The following is a 23,371-nucleotide window of genomic DNA, read 5'->3' as shown; positions in this document are numbered from 1 at the left end:
AGCCACCCAGGTGCCCCAAGTCTGTGCCTACTTCTTAATTCCACAGTGGCCTTAGAGGTTAGAATCCACATCCATTTGCTTCAACAAACATTTAAGGATGAACCTACTTCCTTGCAGCATGGCTTGGGTTGGATGCTGTTATTTTGAACTCTGTGCTCCTGTCTTCTGTAGAATTCAGTGCACTTTCCTTAGACGCGTGCACACTGAATAACGGATACCTATAATCAGTGCATCGTAAATGATCTAAGTGAAATGATTTCCTCTCCCCTTTTCATTAAGAGGGAAATTTTGTTCTGTGGCTTGGATTTTCTTCCAGTCTTTAAACTGTCTTTCCTATCATAAAAGAAATGCTTAGCTGCACTCATCATGCTGGAATATTCTGATCCTTAAGGAACTCTTTACAAATTCATTTATATTTCCAGAGTGGAAATTGTCTCAAAATGAGCGCTGAAGCAGAAATGAAAAGATTTGCCTGCTGTGGTCGAGATGGTTAGCTGATTTTTTTTTTTTTAATTCTATGCTGGTACCTCTGACACTAGAGGGAAATTAATAGCATTATAAAGTATGGATCCCTGTGGCATTTTGCACAATGCTTTGAGAAAAGAAGTTTTGGGTTTTGCTAGTTTTGGGAACTGCAGAAGGGAAATGGGGGATTTTAGTCTCTGGCAACATGAGAAAGAGCTTGCAACTGTCTGCTGATTTTAAATGTCTCCTCCAGTCCCTTTCAGCCTCCTGGTGTTGAGGGTGTGATTTAGGGGAGCCTTTGGCAAAAACATGCCATCCGGGGGGTGTCTCATTATCCTGCAGAAGCATTTCTGGAAATGGAGTTCTTGTACATAGGATCCTTTTCTCCTGTTGGCTTTTCACTGTGCAGTCAGGGTCTCCTATTATTAAAACATTTGGAAATTGTATTATACGTTTATTTATAATATTTACTTATATATTCAAATCTCTTTAAATGATATTATCAATTTATTTTGAGATTCTCCCCAAAGATATGTGCATGTATAGTTTAAAAAGTCAAGTTGTGGGGTGCCTGGGTGGCTCAGTCAATTAAGTGTCTGCCTTCGGCTCAGGTTGTGATCCCAGGGTCCTGGGATCGAGCCCCACGTCGGGCTCCCTGCTCGCAGGGAGCCTGCATCTCCCTCTCCTCCCCGCTTGTGCTCTCTCTCACTCACTCTCTCTCTCAAATAAATAAATAAATAAATAAAATCTTAAAAAAAAATACAAAGTCAAGTTTTCCCGGTTCCCCGCTCCTGATTTGTACTTCTCAGGGATGAGCATGAACGGCCCACTTTTAGCTGTTTCTTTGTCTGTGTGCCTCTACATTTCTCAACTGCATGCCTACTCCTCCACAGCTTGACTCTTTCAGCTTTAAACGTAGCCAGTGACTTGCAGGTGTGGGAGATGAGGACCTGGTTCTCTTATCTCCAGCTGCATCCTACACTGTAGATACATTATATTTTTTTAGATTAGTTCAGTAGTTACAGCTTAATAATGGAATATCATGGAGCCATTATTGAATGCAACTGTGACACGGCTGCAATGTGGATGAACCTCAGAAGCATTATGCTGAGTGAAATAATCCGGACGCAAAGGGGCAAATAGTGCATGATTCCACTTACACAAAACATCTAACATAGGCACATTCGTAGAGACAGAGAGTAGAGTAGAGGTTCCCAGGAGCTGGGGGGAGAGACTGGGAGAATGGGGAGTTATTGCTCAGTGGTTACAGAGTTTCTGTTTGGGGTCGTGAGAAAGTTTTAGAAATAATGATGATGGTCCCGCAACATGTGAAATGTAATGAATGCCTCTGAATTGGCTAGACTTTAACATGGCAACTTTTATGTATATTTTCTCACAATAAATAAGTAAATTACTTAATAAGCCCAAAATCAGTCCGCTTACATGAAGACTGTAAGTATTATTTATGAATTTCCTTTCTTGTGCAATTGTGTTTTCCAGCATTTAGTGAAGGTCTCCATTTTCCCCCTTTGCTGGCCACCCGTCTCCCGTCTGGAGGTCTCTCCTCCAGACATTCACATTGGCCAGGGGCTCTACGATTTTGCCCTTCCCGGGAGCCTCCCAGCCCCTCTTCTCCTCTGGGCTCTTGAACCCCAGGCCCTGCTGAGGTACCCCAAAGGGTACCAGGAGGTGAAGTCTTCAGCCGGCTGCCCCAAAAGCAGAGCCTGGCCCAGAGTCACGTGTGCAGGGAATCTGGGGAGGCAGTGCTCTGGGAGAAGCTGCCCAGCGGGTGGCCCGGGCGGCAGTGGGGCTGGGACGTGGGAGCACGCTGGGTGCTCCCGTTTGGCACACACGCTTTCATGTTCCCTTATTTTCAGTGTGGTGCTCCGCCCCTAGCTGGACGTGAGGTAGGCCAGTTGCTTGGCCACATGAGGTACAGGAAGAATCTGGGGTCCGATGGCTCCTTAGCCACACTTTCCACCAGGCCTCAATTTCACCCCATCTCCCTGCCTGTTTCCCATGGCTCCAGGCCCCTCCGTCCCTGAGCTGATCTGGGTTCTAGGGGTGACCCATCTTACTCTGACTCAGGGGTCAGCCTCCTTGGGGTGTCTGTCAGTCCTTACCTGCTCCTCCTCTCCCTCTCCTTTTGTCTTTGTGGTCGAGATCCTTCCCATCCCTATACTTTAAGTCCAGTGGGAATTCGGGATCCAGCAGCTTGTGTTTGATTGGCAACATTTAACTATAAGTTCCACAACTTACATTCCATGATATTCCAAAATGGGCTAGGATTTACACATCAGCACAGTAAATACTGCTATCATGAACACGGTCAACACTGACAGTTACATTTAGGGGGAATCATTCTCTGGTTGGACGCACTGAGTAGGTGACATTGTGAATGTTGTTGTTTCTGAGGAATTTCAGATGTCTAAGAGATGGAATGGAGCTTTGGGATTAAGAGCTTGGCCTGGGTTTTAGATCCCAGCTCTGTCACTTCTTGCTGGGTATCCTTGGGTGACTTACTCAACCTCTCTGAATCACAGGGAGGAGGCTGTAGGTTTCCCTGATGTGAAGCTTGTGAGGCATGCAGTCCCCCCCACCCCCTAACTATCACCCCACCCAGTCACTGCTGACCCCACAAAGCAAACCGTGGGCCCTCTTGGCCTCAAGACTTTGCTCACACAGTTCATGTTCCTTAGCTGCCATGATCCCCCTCAATCTTCTCTCAGGCCCTGGTAACTGTTACTATTAATTCTTAATAAACTCTTTGGAAGTATTTTAGATTTTGAGACAAGTTTCAAAAACAGCCCAGGGAATTTCTGCATACTCTTACCCAGTTTCCCCTAACCATGTTACATAACCACAGCACATTTGTCAAAGCCAAGAAATTAACATTGGTACATCACTGTTCCCTCAGCCCCAGATGCTAGTTGGATTTCACCATTTTTTCCCAATGCTGTCCTTCCTCTGTTCTCAGCATCCAGTCCAGGATAAACGGATAAATGTGTTGGATAAATGTGTTTCATTTGGAGCGTTCTTGTTTTAAAATGTGGTCTGCAAGAGAGGAAGGTGCGCCTTTCATTCAGATCCCTACACCGAGAACATAATATACGTAGACTTTGTTTTGAAGCTGCTAGCTTGAGCCATGCTGCTAAGGGGACGTTGTCTTTTGAGCTACAGAACTGCTTGTTTCCCTACCTCTAAGGCAGTCCTGGGCTATGGGTTTTGGTTTTTAAGGTTTATTTAGGTCTGTAAGGCCTGATGAATCTTGCAGAGAAAAATGTTTAACAAGATCATTTCTCCTGTTGATGAGCTGCCAAATATTTCCTAGTGCTGGGTTTTCTTGAAGCAGGTTATATCCCCATGGTGGGGAATGTCCCTGGGATCAAGGTTACATCTGATGATTGCTAAAGCTGATACATCCCAGCTGTGGCTCTGGGATGCTTTGTCTGGTGATAAGGGAGGCACTAACTTCAACTTTGTCTTCACTCTGTAGTGAATTTCTTAAAGGAATTTCTTAAAGGACTCAGGGTCAGGGGAGGGGGGAAGGCTGGTACGAACTTGATGTGGGGCTGATGCGGCTAGCTTCGGATGGTGCCAGCTTGCTCTGGGGCTTTGAGAAGATCCACTGGATCCCTTCGGGTCTCAGTTTTCCCACCTGTTAAATGAAGCATTTGGACTGGGCAGGCTCCTGAAACCCCTTTCAACTCTATCAGTAGACTCTATTCAACAGCTCTTCCGTGACACTCTGCAAATTCTATACCACCTTCTTTCCACACCTAAGAAAAACTCCGTTATGTTAAACAATGACTCATCCAGTGTTTGTCAAAGGAGTGAAGGCCTTTGAGCATGAGCCTCTATAGTACTTAATGTGGAAGGTAAAATCACTTTAAAATTTAGGTAGTAGACTAAAAAAACGAGTGTTGAATCACTTCCTGATTATGCCTTCTTTTGATTTCTCCACCCCCATTGCTCCCCATCATTAGCAGGGATAACAGAAAATTCATTTAGGCAACCAATATCGAGGGTCTGCCTCAGGACCGCTCAGACCTGTGGTGCCAGGAGACAAAGATGCTCATAGCAGGGCCCTCATCCTAGTGCCCGGGGGATATGGACACAAATAATGAATCCAGTGTGTTGGAAAGGGGCCACCCTGGAGGAGGGGGAGGGAGCAAGATGGTGCTGAGGTGGGGAGCATGCTGAGTGCAGGCTCAGGGAAGAATCTAGCAATACCAACTTAACCCTTAACTTCCCGCCGGGAACTAGGTCGATGTGGTATAGGCATTGCCCCATATCATTTTAAGACGATCTTGTTATAGAGTAAGCATTGCCCCTATGTTTGGTTTGCTCAAAACTGAGCTGCAGAGAGCTTTTAAATTATTTGCTTGGGGCTACCTAACTAGTAAGTGGCAGAGCCAGGATGCGAATTTGGACCTGATTCTAAGTCCTGCGTTTTCCCACCCATTTTTGTGTGTATATATGTGGTAAAGGGTTTTGGATGCTTGGAAGAAAGGGCATGAGAGGAAGGTCTTGGTGTTTTGGCATTTTTGCGGATAGAAGTGCTTGGGCCAAGGGATGGGGGGGCGGGGCTGGAGGGTTCAGCACGTGGCTGGGGGCAGTTGTGCAAGAGAGGGTTCTAACGGTTAAGGCTAGCTTAAAAAAACTTTCATTTTTTTAAATTGAGATAAAATCCACGTAACACTCACCATTTTATAGTGTACAATGCAGTGGCATTTAGTACATTCACAGTGAACTCTGTCTAGTTCCAGATATTTTCATCACCCCCAAGGAGGGCCCTGTACCCGTTAGGTAGTTGCTCCCCCGTTCCCGGCCCCCATCATCCCCCTGTCAATCACTAATCTGTTTTGTGTCTAGGATTGACCCGTTCTGGATATTTTGTGTAAATGGAATCATACTCTTTTATTTATTTTTTATTTTTCTTATCTTTTATTTTTTAAATTTTATTTAAATTCAATTAATTAACATATAGTGTATTATTAGTGTCAGGTAGAGTTCAGTGATTCGTCAGTTGCATGTAACACCCAGGGCTCATTACATCGCGTGCCCTCCTTAATGCCCATCCCCCGGTTACCCCATCCCCCCACCCACCTCCCCTCCAGCAACCCTCAGCTTGTTCTCTATAGTTAAGAGTCTCTTATGGTTTGTCTCCCTCTCTGATTTCGTTTTATTTTTCCCTCCCTTCCCCTATGATCCTCTGTTTTGTTTCCTAAATTCCACATACGAGTGAGATCATATGATAATTGTCTTTCTCTGATTGACTTATTTCGCTCAGCATGATACCCCCTAATTCCATCCACGTCATTGCAAATGGCAAGATTTCATTTTTTTTTTGGATGGGTGAGTAATATTCCATTGTGTATGTATACACCACATCTTCTTTAATTGGAATCATATCCTATGTAACCTTTTGTGTCTGGCTTTTCCCACTTTGCATAATTAATGTTTTTGAGGCTCCCTTAAATTGTAGTATGTACCCAGCACTCTACTCCTTTTCATGGCTGAAAAGTACTCCATTGAGTGGAATATTTTGTTTCTCCATTCACCTGTTAATGAACATTTGGGCTGTTCCCATTTTTTGTCAACTAGGAACAAGATCAACATCCATTTTTTAAAAATTAACTCAGGTCATCCATTCCTTCACTCACCCCTCTGCAGGGATGGACGTTGTTGGGGTCAGTTATGGGGCTGAGACGCCCTGGGTAGTGTGTCAAGAAGGGAGCCAGGGCGGGATCAACCTTGGTCCTGGGAAGTGAGGAAGAGACACAGCTTCTCACATGTCAGCTTGTCTGACAATCACTCTGTTCCACCTTCAGGTTTCTGGGCCCTGCAGTAGGCCTCCCAAACTAGCCAGACAGAAGGGAGATACTCGGTCCTCTTTTTAAAAAAAATGTATTTCCTTCTTAGCTCTTTTCGCAGAAATTGTCACTGTTATTGAAATGCTTGCTCCCTTGAGCTTCTCCGATTATTTAGCAAAAATTTGGGTCGCTTTGGTCTTAGCAACACCTGGCTTGGAGGATGGGCTTCACATAAGCTTTCCCATAGTGCATTTGATTGATTGGGCTCTACTTTTTATTTTGGCAATAAAGAGGCAAGAAAAGGGCTTTGGGGGAACAGTGAGGCTCCTGCCATGTGCCCTAAAACCTGATTATGCATTCCTGTTCTAGACAAAGGTGGGGAGAGGAAGGTGCTCGTTGTCTGCTCCTCATGCTTCTATCCCATGTCTTCAAGGCTGGTGCTGCTAGACTAGTTTTTGCCTTTATAAGAAGCATTGTAGCGCAGTAGGAGGGCTTTGGGTATCTGTCGTCTGGGGTCATAAAGGGACTGGCTGGCAAGGACCTCCCTGTGGAGCTCATTACCTGAAGTCTTGGGCCCACTTCTCACCACCTTCTCCTCCATAGCCTATCCCCTCCAGGCCCTGCTTCTTAGGAGTAAATGAGGGTTAATCAGATGCGTGACTTCCTGCTACTGTATCAGCTAGTTAATGTCCCTACATCCAGATCAAAAAATGCTTAACATTTAAAGGAGCTTTGTTAGTATTGAGAGTTTCAAGCCGGCCACCTACGTGGGGGGCAATTATTAAATAAGGCTTAATATACAATCCAGCAATTGTACTCCTTGTTATTTACCCAAATGAACTGAAGAGTTATGTCTACACAAAAACCTGCACACACATGCTGATAGCAGCTTTATTCATTATTCATAATTGCCGAAACTTGAAAGCAACCAAGATATCCTTCCGTAGGTGAATGAGGACAAACAAAATGTGGGCCATCCAGACAATGGAATATTATTCAGGGCTAAAAAGAAATGAGCTATCCAAGCCATGGAAAGACATGGAGGAATCTTAAAAGCATATCACTGAGTGAAAGAAGCCAATCTGAAAAGGCTATGGACTGTGTGATCTCAACTGTATGGCATTCTGGAAAGGGCAAAAGACTATGGAGACTGTAAAGAGATCAGTGGTTGCCAAGGGTTGTGGGGAGGTAGGGATGAATAGGCAGAGTACCCAGGATTTGTAGGGCTGTGAAACTACCCTCTAATGATACTGGAATGGCGGATGCCTATCTTTATGTATTTATACAAGCCCACAGGATGTATAGCACCAAACCTGATCTCTAATGTAAACCATAGACTTCGGATGATAATGGTGTATCAATCTATTGCAACAAATATGCTACTGAAGTGTGGGGTGCCCATACTGGGAGTTTGTGCAAGTGTGGGGCACAGGACTTCTCTGTACTTTCTGCTCTATTTTGCTGTGAACTTGTAACTGCTCTAAAAAAAAAAAAAAAGTAACGTATGCCTTCAAAGGCTATATTAGTTTCTTGTTGCCACTGTAAGAAAATACCACAAATGTAGCAGCTCAAAAGGACATACATATGTGATCTGAAAGTCCTGGAGTTCAGAAGTCCAAAATGGTTCTTCCTGGGTTACAGTCAAGCCTTCCTTCCAGAGGCTCTAGGGGACAGTTTGTTTCCTTGCTGTTTCCACTTTCTGGAGGCCACATGTTGGTTCATGACCTTTCCTCCATGCTTCAGGCCAGCCCGGCAGCATCTTCCAGTCACTTACTGACTGTGACCTCTGCTCTTGTCATCACATCTTCTCTTTGACTGACTCTTCTTGTCTTCTCCTAAGAACCCTGGGATCACATTGGCTCCGCCCAGATCATCCAGGATAAGCTCCCCATCTCAAGGTCCTTAACTTCATCACAGCTGCAGAGTCCCTTTTACCACGTAAGGGGGACATAGTCACAGGTTTTGGGGATCAGGATGTGGCTGTCTTTGGGGGGAGGTCATCATTTTGTCTCCCACATACACCCTCTAAATAGCTTTTCTTTGGGCCCTGTTGTCACTTTGGACAGGCAACCTGGTTCTATTTCACGATTGTTCTTTGGTCATTTTTTCCAGTTTATGTAGGAGGTCAGGAGTCTGGTGAGGAAAAGAAATGAAGGAAATCCAGTTGGGTCCTGGATTTCACTGGAAGGATAGAGAACGGTGATGCTCGAGGAGGAGCCCATCTGAATCATCCGGCATCCTCTTCTCTTTCAAGCATCCCAGCATCCCAGCACCCCTCCGTTGAGAGGCACATCTCTTCCGTTCTACCTCCTGTCACTTGTCCATGGGAACATTTTGTATTTCTCATCTGCAGGGGCAAGGAAAAAGTTGGCGTCCAGGGATGCAGAGGGATGGAAGGGGGCTTGGGCAGAAGAGGTTCAACTTTGTGTGGAAGAGGTGGATGGGGAGCTGAGGCTGAGGAAGTGCCCCCCCCTGCACCCCCCCCCCTCCCCGCCGTGGCATCAACAAGGATGGGATGCAGTGAGGGATTGGAGGATGAGATGAGTGGTCTTCCTGGATGGTGCCGCCTTAGGGTCGCTGATGGTGGGGCTGTTTGTGAGGCCCTGGAATGTGCACACAGAGAGGTTGCTGGACACGTGTGGGCAGGTGCTCCTCGGTGCAGAGTTTACCATGAACAGCAGCTCCCGAGGGCTCTTGAGTTCTAAAGCGAGTGAGACAAGAGTCTGGGAAAGGGACGGGTTAGGCTGTAGCACAGGGAAAGAGCCCACAAGCTTCCTTGGATGATCTCATGGAGCTGAACTGATGAGGCATTTTCTTTCTGGGAGTTTCTGAGGCAAATACAATCTTTCCGTGGGTGGCACTAAGACTTTTGCCGGGAGAATGGGGCCCACAGCAATGACTGTGTGTGGATGATGGTTGGCAGAAGGAAAATTACTTTCTGCATGGATTTGTTCTTTATTGTTGCTTTTGTAATACCTGGTTCTGTCACTCCAAATGTTATTTTGGAGACGGGTGATGCAGATGTTTTTTTTTTTTTTGAGGCAGGGCATAATTAAATCATTTTTAGAAGCCCATTCAACATTTTACATGTCAGTGATGACTGTCATATGGTTACGATGGGTAGTGGGTGTACTCTTGCCAAGAAGATGTCACAGCATCTTTAAGAGTAAACAGTCGTGGGGCGCCTGGGTGGCTCAGTTAGTTAAGCGACTGCCTTCGGCTCAGGTCATGATCCTGGAGTCCCGGGATCGAGTCCCACATCGGGCTCCCTGCTCAGCAGGGGGTCTGCTTCTCCCTCTGACCCGCTTCCCTCTTGTGCTCTCTGTCTCTCATTCTCTCTCTCAAATAAATAAATAAAATCTTAAAAAAAAAAAAAGAGTAAACAGTCGTGGATGAGCGTTTAATTCAGTAAACACTGCAGAAGTTTTATCCAATTGACCTCACTGAGATTTGGGTTCGGCTTCATTTTTCTCTTCCCTTTCATGGTTCTGCCCTTATTCAGGTGATTATGGTCCTACTTGCTCAGGTCCGTGAATCTGCCATTTATTGGCGACGTGACCTCCTGCACATTATCTTATTACTTCTAGATTCAATTTCATTATCTGTGGATAGCAACAGAAAACAGCATCTGCCTCCCAGGGTTGTGGCAATGATAAAAGAAGATATCAAAGATCTATTTCCCTGGACATAGTAGGTGATCAATAAATATTAGTTCCCCTTCTTTCCTTTTAGAGATAACAAAGTTGGCAAGGCCAAGCTGACATTGATCAGCGGTTGTCTCACGTATCTTAGAGGAAAGATACCTTCTTTGGTGCTCCAGAGAGCAGACGTAGAGCTAACAGGTAAAAATAGAAGGGAGACAGATGTGTGTGACACATGTCTACTGTGACAACCAAAAATGTCTCCACACATTGCCAAACATCCCCCAGAGGGTAGAGTGGCCAGCGGTTGAGACCCACTGAGTTAGAGGCTAGATAAGAGCAAACTGGACTCCATCCTCAAGGTCACCTCCATCCCGTGCCGTATTGGGTTCCTGTGACATTCTGGTGGTGGCTTTGTGGTTTGAGAGAGTACCGAATGTTGAAGACAAAAGGCCTAACACTTGTGTAGGGTTCGGTTTGGGCCACGGAGAGCAACTGAAGTGGGCACTTGGAAGGCCTTTTGGGGTTGTGGTTGGTTTAATGGCTTGTTCACTGTGGTTTTGCAGGTCATGTTAGCAGCGTCCTATTGGTCTCTCCTGGCCCCGGCCGTTGAGATGGCCACGTCCTCCGGGGGCTTTGGCGCCTTTGCCTTCTTCCCCGTGGCCGTTGGCTTCACCCTCGGAGCTGCTTTTGTCCACCTGGCTGACCTCCTGATGCCTCACCTGGTGAGTACCACTCTTCAGACTTGACGTACCCACTCGTGGCTCTGTTGAGTAGCCAGTGATGTAGAAATAGATATTTCAAGCCATTTAGGGCTTTTACCTAGAAATTTACCGTGAATTGGGACTTTTTTTTGATCCTAAAAGAAAATAAGCTCTTGGTAATATGACTAATCATCCCCTTAGTTACGTTTTGCTAAGTTCAGATTTTAAATGTCAGATTTCATTATAAATAGAGAGCTCGGCTGACGTTGTACCGTGTGGCACTGTGTCTGAGCGGACCTAGCAACTGGGAGAAGTGAGTGATTATGATCATGGTCTTGACCCTTAGGAGCCTACACTGTCATCACGAAGATGATGACACACCCAACTATAGCATAAGACCATTGACAAAGCGTCACATCGGCAAGGGCTCATTAACAGGAGGATGAGGTGGGGACACTGGGCAGCAGAGCCCTGAGTTCAAGTTCACTTCTGCCGTTGCCTGGTTGTATGCCCCTTGGCTCCAGTCTTCCTCCCTATAGCTTGAGGATAACTCCCTTTAGGGGCTGCAAAGTAAAAATTTAAAAATCTAACAAGGCACCAGAATTGGGGGCAAATCAGAGATTTTAGGCTTTTTTGGTGAAATGGGGCTGGTGGGTTAGGTTTGGAGAATGACCGGGTGCTTACTTGCTCATGTGGAAGCATGATACGAACCACAGCCTGAAATCTGGCCATGAGATCGTAACCGAATGCCATTGGCTAAAATCAGTAGTGTGCGTATGCTATGTATAGAGAAGGGTCAGTGTCTGTGAGAACCCAGTACAGAAACACAGAACCTTGCCCAACCAGCCCTAGAGGTAGGCAGAAGTCCTCTGTGACATCTGAGCTGGTACTTGAATTCTCTGTTCACCCAGAAAGAGAAGAGGCACAAGAAGGACGCTGTAGGGGAGAATGGGGTTGGAAGTCATTTCTTCTGTTGGACTGTGACGAGCTAGGATCAGGTCAGGCTCACTGGAGTTGCTGGACATCTAGCCCAGGACGTAGTCTGACATTCTCTTCCCCGCCTACCTGCCTTCTTTGCTGCTGTAAATTCCTGACCAAAGAGAAGGAAGGGTCCTTGGGAACTTGTCGTTGGGGCCAATGAGAAACTGATTCCTCATGTCACAGAAGGACCAGCCTCTGGACCAGACAGCTGGATGTGACGGTTGGATGGAGAGTCACAACATTGTCTCGGCGGAAAGACCATGCGTCATTTTTTTCATCACAAGCTTGAATGTCAGTGTCAGTTTCTGGCCCCTGAACCCTTGGCTTCCTTGCCATTGATTATATCTGCATGATATGAACTTTGAGAGGTCCTCTGTGTGGGCTGCCATATTCTGCTCTCAAATCCACCCTGGTCATGTGTGAACTTGCCGTTGGGATGTATTCTACTTGCCCTGGCAGGAAGATCTTACAGCCGATGGCCTTAACTCTCGGAACAGCAGACCAGGGACTGGCTCAGCGGCTCTGCATAGCCCCCATTGGGTCTCATTCTGCCCTTCCTACCTGGGCCCATCTGGGCTTCTAAGACTGTATCTCGTGGAGGGCTCTTTGCAATCATGATGGGTCACTGCTCACCGGTACTGGGGGTGGGGACGGGGACAGGTATATTTGATCAGCTGTCTGAATGTGGGGACTTTCTCTGGGCAGTGTAAATAGTCATTGGCCAATTTGTGCTGGGCAGCATCATTGTTTTAACCTTTTGCTTGGTGTTTGTTCTAATATATGTTTTGAATATGGAGAAGATCCCAAGGGAAAGTCGTGGACAGACTGCACAGAAAATTAGGAATGGCTTGGGAGTGGTGGCTGAACATCCAGGGAGAGAATTTGAAGGGGCTTGAGTATGGACATAATAACCATGAATGCCCAGAACCTCGCTAATTGGCAGAAAGATCAGCCTGACAGTAAACATCTGTTCTAGGACATTTGAAAAGAAATTAATTTTTGCTGTTGATGTGAGAAGGGGAATTTGTTCTGGAAGGTCTATAAGCAGATAAGAATTATTTATAAGTGCTACAGTCACTGAATACAGATGTTGGCGTTGAGAGTCACAAACTCAGGCCACCGTCGCCCTGAGACAGCATGAGGTTCTCCTAGGTTTCACTCTTCTTCTTTTTTTTTTTTTTTAAAGATTTTATTTATTTATTTGACAGGGAGAGACATAGCAAGAGAGGGAACACAAGCAGGGGGAGTGCGAGAGGGAGAAGCAGGCTTCCCGCGGAGCAGGGAGCCTGACGCGGGGCTCGATCCCAGGACCCTGGGAGCATGACCTGAGCCGAAGGCAGACGCTTAATGACTGAGCCACCCAGGCGCCTCTAGGTTTCACTCTTAATGTGCTTTCCAAACCCAGAAAGGGCAGCAGCGTGGATCTATCGAAGGTGCTTCGTGGAGTGTGAGTTAATGGGTTTTGATCTTGCGTCCATGTGGTTATCCGACACTGACTGAGCACCCACGGGGAAGGTAGCCTTCCCAGGCAGCTAGAAGCCGGTTTGAGAACCCAGACTCTTGGGTTTGTGGGAAGGAGATGGTTAACCACCAACTCTGGTCTCCCAACTCTATTTCTGTTCGTTCAGCTTTTCAGATTTATCTGTCCCCCTGTTGGAGCCGAAGCAAAATACTGCTCATGAAAAGGGTTTTACTCATAACAGCCTGTCAGGTTGAACCCGTTGCGGCTTTGTTAACTTCAGATACATCAAATTGCTCTCTGAACTGGGTATTTGTTTTCGTTTCTTTATCTGCGAATAAAGTAGAGAAGGCTCAGGCAGTAACCGTTAATGGGAGATGAGCTTACAGAGATTTATGGAGATTTTGCCAAATGGTATCTTAATGGGAGAGGGAAAGAGGCAGGGGTAGGCACGGAGGTAGCCAGCTGCTGGACCCTAGGAAGAGGGCTGCCAAGAGGGGGCTGATGGGGAATGTGACTGGGGCCAGCCTGAGCCCAGGCTTTCCCTCCGGAGGCCCTAGGGAGAGACAGAATGGATAGTAAATACCTGTTTGGAGACATTGACATTTTTATGATCTGTGCAGTTCTGCTTCTGTATGAAGTTAAGGATGACAGTAGGTGGGTGGCCTTTACCTTGAGTTTAAAGCAGTATTATTTCCTATTGGTGGGTAGAAAGATAGGGTTGGGAAGGACGGTAGGGTGTGTGTTTCCAAGGCCTCCTGTCTTTCTTTTTAATCGTATTAGTATTACAACGATACAACACAAAAATCTCATCATAAAAACTAAAAAAAAGAAAAAAAAATTATGTGAAGGTCCCTTCCTGCTATAGACTTATGCCCCCTCAAATTCATATGGTGAAATCCTAACCCTCAATGTGATGGTATTAGGAGGTGGGGCCTTCCAGAGGTGATCAGGTCATGGTTGTGGTGCCCTTATGATGAGATTAGTGCCCTATAAAGAGGTCCCCAAGAGCTCCCTGTTCCTTCTGCCATGTGAGGACACACGGTGACACATGGATGCTGTCTGTGAACAACAAACCAAACACGATTCTGCCAGCCCTTTGATATTAGCCTTCCAGCCTCCAGAACTGTGAGAAATACATTTCTGTTGTCCATAAGCCACTTGGTCTATAGTAATTTTTTAATTAAAAAAAATTTATTTATATATTTTTTTCAAAAGATTTTATTTATTTACTTAAGAGGGAGAGAAATCAAGAGACAGAGCATAAGTGGAGCGGGAGGGGCAGAGGGAGAGGGAGAAGCAGACTCGCCACTGAGCAGGGAGTCCCACGCGGGGCTCGATCCCAGCACCCAGGATCATGACCTGAGCCGAACGCAGATGCTTAACTGACTGAGCCACCCAGGCGCTCCTGATTTTAATAGATTTTATTTTTTTTAGTAATCTCTACCCCCCACATGGGGCTCGAACCCACAACCCCAAGATCAAGAGTCGCACCGTCCACCGACTGAGCCAGCCAGGCGCCCCCTAGAGTAATTTTTTATAGCAACCCTGAAGGGACTTAAGACACTTCCATCTTCCTGTCCTGTCCCCACACCAACCATTGTTATCAATTTAGTGGGTATCCTTCTAGATTTTTTCTCTTTTCTTTAAGAAAATGAACTATGTTGTGTCTTTTAAACACTGAAATGTAAACACTTTCCCCATTTGCTTGTATTGCTCGAGCGTGCTTTAAATCCACGGTATAGTGATCCAAACTCTGCCTCATTTCGAGCTCCTTTCTCTTGTGTGCGCACGTGCAATGGGTTTTCACACCATCAGAACCGGTGTGTGCGTCCTCTTGTGTGTTATTTTTACATTTGAAGTGACTTTTATCTACACTCATTTTAGTACCTGTGCAGCGTCCCACCACCTTACTGTATGTAGTTTGCCTGATAATTTCCCCATCATTGAGTAGCTGGATTGCGCCAGGCCTTTACATATGTATCTATGTACATCTGGAAATGTAATTTTGTTTTGTGTTTTCTGAAAAACACATGGTAACATACTGTCTGTGTTGTTGCTACTTGCTTTTTTCAGTTTGCTTTTCATCTTGGCAGTCTCCCCGGGAAATGTGTGCTCCCACCTTCTCCCTCCCCTCTCTTGGGATGTGACATCTTGAGGAGGTTGCCCAGGGACTGCCAGGGATAGGGGAAGGTGGTGGGTCTCGGCGATTCCGTCTGAGATCTCTCATCTGAGAGAGAGTGGCTGGTGGTCTTGCCCAGTCAGGCTCTGGGGGGCAGGGCCGATTCGCAAGTGGTGGGGGGTACTGCCTTCTCTGCTCCCTCCTTAATTTATCTGTGTCCCCAATCCTGTTGAGTTTCTTCTCTTTGTTGACTCTGTAATGGCAAAGAAGATGCTTCTGCTGAAAACCTGAGCGAGCGGTGTGTGCCCGTACTTTTAATATGCGGCCAACGCTGGCTGATGTCAATATTGGTTGGCTGGGGGGCGCCTGGGTGGCTCAGTTGGTTGGGCAACTGCCTTCGGCTCAGGTCATGATCCTGGAGTCCTGGGATCGAGTCCCGCATCGGGCTCCCTGCTCAGCGGGGAGTCTGCTTCTCCCTCTGACCCTCCTCCCTCTCATGCTCTCTGTCTCTCATTCTCTCTCTCTCTCAAATAAATAAATAAACAATCTTTAAAAACAAAATATATTGGTTGGCTGGGGTTGCTATGAGGGGCCACCTAGGTCAAGTGTCTGGAAGTGACACAGGTTGCAGGAGGCCAGTATTTTTCCCCCAGAGGGCGTGTTTGAGTCCTTTTTTCTCCTGTGTAGGTTCTCTCCATCTTCAGCATTCTGATTCTACTTCAGCTGAAGAATACCTTGCAGAGAAAAGATGGGGTTGCGGGGGGTGAGGGGATGGCAGGAATATCTTACAGAACGCCACAAGGAGAAACTGCGGTGGTAACCCCCTGAGAGCCTGTAGCGTAAGCCTGACATTGTCTGATAAGCCCAGCTAGCTTCGCAGAGAAGACTGGCCCCCTCTGCCTCAGTTTTAGTGCTTCCTTCTGTTTTCGTTTTTTTTTTTTTTTAAGATTTTATTTATTTGAGAGAGAGCGTGTAAGCGGGCATGCATACTTGCATGGGGGGGAGGAATGGGAGGGGAGGGGGTGGGGAAAAGGGGTAGAGGGAGAGGGACAAGCAGGCTCCCTGCTGAGCGGGGAGCTTCAATGCAGGGCTCCGTCCTGGGACCCTGAGATCATGACCTGAGCCGAAGTCAGACACTTAACTGACTGAGCCACCCAGGCGCCCCTTAGCGCTTCCTTATTTCTTATGCTTTGTTGAGCTTTGGCAGATGCAATTCTGCTTGGTACTGGAAGGTACACGGGGTTCGATGGGTTGTTGCCATCGTGGCTAGGCTGGAGAGAGCCTCCAGTGCAGGGGCTGGGGCTGGGGCATGGAGGGGGGGATCGGGTGGCTGGGCTGGCTGTAGAATCAGAGAGCGATGAGGTCTCGCAAATGGGCATATTGCTTCACCATCTATACATCCGTACTCCTAAACTACTATGGGTTTGCCTGGTCATCTATCCCCAGGGCTCCACGTGGGGGTGGCTCCAGAAATGCTCTATGCTCTAGGTCTGCAGTTCCTTTCTGCTGTCCTATATCTTAGGCGTGGGTGGAGGGGAGGGGGTTTCATCCCCGTGTCCCAGGAGCACACCGTGGCTCCAGAATCCTAGCCAGTCCCCTCTGGAGCCTCCTTTTTCCAATGACTTGGGTTAAGTGTAGAGCTTTTCCTCACCTTGACCCGAGCAAGACAGAGGTGTTCTGAGTCTAGTGCAAAAGCTAAGTGGTATTACTAACCCAGTGCCAGTTCTGATAGCTCAGAACACTGTTCTCTCCTGCTTACCCTATGGGATGTAGTTGGCGTGTTCCTTCTCCACAAAGCTTCCCTGGCTGCCCCATGTCTTGGTTCCACTTGGCACTTTTCCCACGGTGGCCCTTCTCTTCCCTATGTTGCCATCACCTATAGCACCGACCCCCTGTGGCCTGAAGGCAGGAGCACGGGCAGGGGTGGCTCTGCTCTGGTGCCCCCTCTGTCCTCCACACCGATCAGCACGGTGCCTGGCACACAGTAGGTCTCCAGGAGGAATCTGATGAATGTAGGAATGAAGATGTTGGGAAGATCAAGTGGGATCATCTTTGCGAAAACTCCCTCCAGCTTCCAAGTTTAAATGGCTTTACACCTGTGAGATATTTTCTGGAAGCAGATCCATGCCCTTTGCAAGGACCACTCTCTTGGCACAACAAACATGAGGCATGGATGATTAACCGTGCGGGTGAAAAATAGAAAGACTTAATCTGAGATTTGAATCTGTTCTACGATTTGTCATGGCTTTATTTTCTTAATGATGTTTACCTAAGCAGCTCAAGACTTATACTGCCATTTAGAACAGGCATTTTCTGAGCAAAGCGATCAGGAAGTGTGTTCAAAGGGAGGTGGGTGGGGCGGGGTGGGGGTGGGAAGGAGCACGGAGGTTGTCTTTGGTGCTTTAGGGAAAAAAAAATGTATTGAGGGGCTCCTGGGTGGGTCAGTCGTTAAGCGTCTGCCTTCGGCTCAGTTCATGGTCCTAGGGTCCTGGGATCGAGCCCTGTGTTGGGCTCCCTGCTCAGCGGGAGGCCTGCTTCTCCCTCTCCCACTCCTCCTGCTTGTGTTCCCTCTCTCGCTGTCTCTCTCTCTCTGGCAAATAAATAAATAAATAAAATTTTAAAAAAAGAAAAAGAAAAATATTGAGACCCGAACCTCCCTCTGGGGGTTCTGATTTCATTGTGTGCATGGCTAGGCCTAGGTATCTAAAACAAAACACCCCCACAGAGGCTCTGGTGTGTAGCCAAGGTCGGTGACCACTGAATGAAGGCTACTCATAACTTGCTTTTGTTCGGGTGTTGTTTTTTGGATAATTCACTGCAATTCCAATACTTTTCTCTTTCCCTTCTAAGCCAAGTTTTACTATTGCCAAAGACTCAGAAAAGAGGGAAAGAAGGACTTCCTGTAGGGGATGAAGGGGCAGTCTCAAGATGAAGGGGGAGAGGATCTGGTTCTCTGGGTTGCAAATTTCAGAGCTCACCAGAATCACCTGGGAGACCTCCTTTACCCGAGAGGCTCTAGCTTCTTTTTGGCACATATTCCCATTTACCGCTGCCTTTCTCTTCCCTTGGTTCTCCAGGAAGCCTTTGTAGAAGTAATCACCTGCTTTGTCTGACACCCTGAATCCTGACTCTGCTCACCCCTCCCCATTTTGCCAGAAGCTACTTGAATATCAAGTTTCCATATGGCAGAGCAAGTGGCAGTTGGTGCTCATGAAGATGCCCAGAAATGGTTTAGGGCAGGACCTGTAGGTAATGATCGGAAAGTGCAAGCTAATGCTAGGTTTTCTTGCTGAGAGTGTTCTAGTTCGACATCACAGTTGGGAGTAGAAGTGGGTGATTTATATTATATAAGGATACTGTATTTTGTGATGGCATATTATATGATGATATATAAGGATATTCCATAGTGGCATTTTGTAATAATAAGTCATTATGTATATTGTATCTTAACTCTTTTTTAAAAAGATTTATTTATTTATTTGAGAGAGAGAGAGAACGTGAGAGTGCCTGAGCAGGGGGAAGGTCAGAAGGAGAGGGAGAGAGAGAATCTCAAGTAGACTCCCCATGGAACGAGGAGCCTGACATGGGGCTTGATCCTATGACCCTGAGATCGCCACCTGACCTGAAGTCAAGAGCCAGACGCTCAACCAACTGAGCCACCCAGGCGCCCCATATCTTAATGCTTTCTAACACCCCCATGCTCCCCACCCTAGTCTGCATTTCTAGGTTGGCATAAAGCTTCTTTAGAGGTAACACATTGTAGGGGAGCAAGCATGGGCATTGGACCAAATTGCCCTGGATTCCTAGGGCTGCCTGCCTAGGGTCAGTTACTTATCTCTCTGAGCTTCAGCCTCCTTATCTGTAGAATGGATATAATCCTACATGAGCGAGTGACCGTGAGGATTAGCTGCAATAATGCTTCTAGAGCACCTAACACACAGTTTGGCTGGTGTTTAATAAATATCAGATCCCTTATATCAGGAAATGTGGAAGCTATTGTGGATTCAGGCTTAATCAAGTGTGTGTGTGTGTGTGTATGTGTGTGTGTGTGTGTGTGTGTGTGTTGGGGGAGATGTGTCTACGTACTTGTGTATGCTTGCAGTCTTCGGAGGGCTTCATTGTAATGTTCGTCCATCTTGCCCCTGGGTTCTAAGAAGGTGAGATGTCCTTTCATAGATGTTTGGATATCCTATGGGCAGATGGCCCCTTCTTTCTAAGGGAATGGGTTGAAAAGTTGTGCCTTTAAAACTGGACCCTTAGGACCATCGCCCATCTTTGGCACTTGTCCTGTGTTGTCTTTCTCTCAGATGGATTGTCGTTCAAAGGAAGAGTGACCAACTGGCCACTCGGAGACCAAAATGATTTGACTAGGTGAGGTGGAACCCTTCAGTTCTTCCATGCCCTACCTGTAAATAACTAGATTTACTTTACTCATATAACAGGTTGCTAGTGGGTTGTCCACCTGGTTTGACATCTACGTTGTTGCTACCAACGGAATGATGCCTCCCCTCCCCACCCCCCATTCATTTGTTGAAGCCCTAAACCCCAGTGTGGTATTTGGAGTGAAGTCTTGGGGAGATGATGAGGCTTAGATGAGGTCCCGAGGGTGGGGCCCACTATGATGGGATTAGTGCTCTTACAAGAAGAGACACCAGAGAGCTTGAGCTCCCTTTCTCTTGCGTGAAGAAAGTGGCTGCCTGCCAGGGAGAAAGCTCTGTTGTGTGTTTTCCGTACCACCAGTCAGTTCTCCAACACCAGCTGGGTATCCTACAGTTCAAGTCCATCCCGACGCTATCTACCTACAGAGATCCACCTACCTGCCAATATCAAGTCCTGGTTGTGTCGATCAGCTATAGATCAGAGGTTCCCAACCCCTCTCCTTGGATTTGATTAATTTGCTAGAGCAGTTTACAGAACTCAGGAAAACAGTTTACAGTTGACCCTTGGACAATGCAGGGGTTAAGGGTGCCAACCCCTGCCCTCCACATACAGTACAAAATCCCCATATAACTTTTGAATCTTCCAGAACTGAACTGTTAATAGTGAGCTTCCAGTGTTGACTAAAGTCTGACTGATAACATAGACAGTTGATTAACACTTATTTGGTATGTTATATAATTTATGTGCTGTATTCTTAGGATAAAGTAAGCTAGAGAAAATATTAAGAAAATCATAGGGAAGAAAAAATACATTTACAGCACTGTATTGTATTTATGGAAAAAATCCTCATATAATTGGACCCACGTGGCCCTTGTGTTCAAGGGTCAGCTGTATTCATGAGATCACTGGTCTATTACAAAAAATAAAACTCAGAAACAGCCAATGGGAGAGAAGCACGGGGCCAGGTCCAGGGAAAGGTGCAGGAGCTTCTATCCCCTCTCCCTGCACCTCAGGCGGCTGCATCTCTATGTGTTCACCAAACTGGAAGCTCTCTGAACCCTGTCCTTTTGGGTTTTTATGGAAGTTTCATTACCTGGGCACGATTGATTAAATCATCGATTCAACCTCCAGTCTCTCTTTGCTTCCCGGAGGTCAGGGGATGGGGCTGCAAGGTCCAACCCTCTAATCACATGGTTGGTTCCCCTGGCAACCAACCCCGTCCTTAGGTGTTTTCTAAAGGTCGCCTGATTAACATAAGCTCAGGTGTGGTGGAAAGAGGTTTGTTATGAATATCAAGACACCTTAATCTCTCTTATCACTTAGGACTTCCCAATGGTTTTTAAGAGCTCTTGTGCCAGAAATAGGGGCAAAGACCAAACACTATTTCTTACAAATCACGGTATCACAAGGGTCCTCACCAGAAACCAACCCTCCCGGCACCCTGATCTTGGACTCTCAGCCCCCAGAACTGTGAGAAACCAATTTCTGTTGTTTAAGCCACCCAATGTGTGGGGCTCTGTTAGGGCAGCCTATGCTAAGACAGTGGTGAGAACTATTGTCTCAGATCTTGAGTGACTCAGTCCTTCTTTGCCCCTTGCGTGGGTCCGTGCCACTCTCTGCAGCCACCTCAGCTCTGGCTCAGAGGTCCTGTCACCACCTATGCAGGACTCACCCCCATGACATCTCTGCGGAGTGTCCTTTTGCCCCTTAACTCTTGTGGGGCTAGATTGTATTCTCTGCCTGTTCGCGCGGTCTGCCTTCTCTCTAAAACAGGCGTCAGTCTCCTCCCTCTGGTGTCTTTGTAAGGGTTCTAGTTTTCCATCTGATGCAGGCTGGCTGGGTCCAAGGACCCAGAGGGGGTTCTTGCAGGACCAGCCAAGAGGGTCCTTGACTTTGTGCAGGAAAGAAATCAAAAGTGAGGAAGTAAGAGTAGAGTTTAGAAAAGATAGAGAGTGTAGATATGGACAGAGCGTCCGGGAGACTCAGAAAGAAGGCTGAATCTCCTCTTTGTTTGGGGTCTGGGGTTTTTATTGAGGACAGTGGTCTGTGTCTTTTCAGTAATCTGGGAACAAAGATATGTGTTTAGGTGTTCCCTATAAATCATTTATGCCCTGGAGGCAGGAGTCTTGATGAGTCAGTGGTCAGGTCTTCCCCACCTGGTCCTTCCTTAGATGTTATCTGTTGTGCTGGAAGACTCCAAAGAAATCATTAAATCCTTGACCTTTATAAAGAAGACATACATTATCTGTTCTATAAGGTGTGTGTAAGGTGGGGGTGCAGGTCCTAGCAAGAATAGAAACAGGAAAAGGAGTGAAAAAAGCAGGTTTTTGGGGGGTCTGGGTGGCTCAGTCAGTTAAGCATCTGACTCTTGATTTCGGCTCAGGTCATGATCTCAGGTTTGTGAGATCCAGCCCCATGTTGGGCTCTGTACTGGGTGTGGAGTTTGCTTGAGATTCTTTCCCTCTCCCTCTGCCCCCCTGACAGATACAGAATCCTAGCCTTAAAGCTAGTAAACCTGAAAACCTCAGGTTTTCATGGGGTCCCTTTAGTTTCCCTATCTCAAGTCCCCGTCCAGGACTCTGTTCCAGAAGTCCCATCAGACCTGCCCAAGGTCATTTATCAAACCAGTCCTTTGTAGCATTAGCAAACTAAACCCTGATTTCTTTTATAATTATTCCAGGCACATCTAGGTAGAGCAATCGTTACATTTCCAGATATTTTGGGTTAATGTTCTCTTCCATCACAAGTTTGCAAATATTAAAATATAGATGAACATTTCAAAAACTTGTACCTATTTGCTTAGATATCGAGGCTTAGAAAGCCCTAGAAACATGTTCCACCTTTGGTTTGGATGGTCAGCTGAATAACGGCCCCCAAAGATATCCAGGTCCTAATCCCTGGAACCTGTGAATATTACTTTACGTGGAAAAAAGATCTTTGCAGCTGTGATGAAGTTAAGGACCTTGGGATGAAGAGGTCAACCTGCTTTATCCAGGTGGACCCTACATGCAATCACACGTGTCCATAATTAGAAAAGGGAGGCAGAGGAAAATTTGACCCGGAAGAGGAAAGGGCATTGTGACCCTGGAGGCAGAGGTTGGAGTGATGAAGCCCTGAGTCAAGGAATGCCAAGAGCCCCCGGAAGGTGGAGGAAGCAGGGAATGGATTCTTCTGTAGAGTTTCACACCCTGGTTTCAGCCCAGTGATACAGATTTTGGATTTCCAGCCTCTAGAACTGTGAGTGAATGAACTTCTGTTGTTTTAAACCATCATTTGGTGATAGTTTGTTATAGCAACCACAGGAAACTGATACAGTTTGCATGGTTAATTCTCTCCTTGGTGCTGCTGCCCCTCCCACCCCTCGCTGCTCTGGGAGTGGGTGGTGGTCTAAGCCGCTGAAGCAATTCAGCAGAGAGACATTTCTCTGACCAACTTACTGCTTGTGGGTACTGTCCTTTGCACATCTGAAAGCTCAGACTAGATCCGTGGCCTTTGCACACATTCAGTGAGAGTTTGATTCCTGACTTCTAAATGGCTTAAGAGGCTGCAGAGCATAACTGCCAATAGCATGGGCTCTGGAATCCCACTGACTGCGATCAGATCCATGCTCTGCTACTTTCTGACTATGGGACCGTGGACCAGTTACTCAGCCTCTCTCCTGCTATGCCCTGCTCTGCCTACTTCACAGAGATGGTTATAAGGATTGAGTGAGCTGCCAGGTTTCATTGATTCTAGAAACATTTTTGCACATCTTAACCTCTCTAAAATGGGGGTGCATTATACAGGCAATGACGGGTCATTGT

The 23,371-nt window shown here is 46.7% G+C and overlaps 1 protein-coding gene across 4 annotated transcripts in view; it reads left to right on the top strand.

The window, feature by feature from the left end:
- SLC39A11 (solute carrier family 39 member 11) overlaps positions 1 to 23,371 on the top strand; it is a 326,016-nt gene that overhangs the window by 35,630 nt on the left and 267,015 nt on the right. For all 4 annotated transcript variants that reach the window (XM_032429848.1, XM_032429847.1, XM_032429851.1 and 1 more), the window contains exon 4: positions 10,489 to 10,647. In XM_032429848.1, the coding sequence (XP_032285739.1) occupies positions 10,489 to 10,647 (159 nt within the window). The remainder of the gene's footprint in view (positions 1 to 10,488; positions 10,648 to 23,371) is intronic.

The sequence above is a fragment of the Phoca vitulina genome, unplaced genomic scaffold (genome assembly GCF_004348235.1).
Source record: "Phoca vitulina isolate PV1807 unplaced genomic scaffold, GSC_HSeal_1.0 scaffold41, whole genome shotgun sequence".
Classification (NCBI taxonomy): Eukaryota; Metazoa; Chordata; class Mammalia; order Carnivora; family Phocidae; genus Phoca; species Phoca vitulina.
The sequence above is the reverse complement of the archived record's forward strand: the minus strand, read 5'-3'. Positions and strand labels throughout refer to the sequence as shown.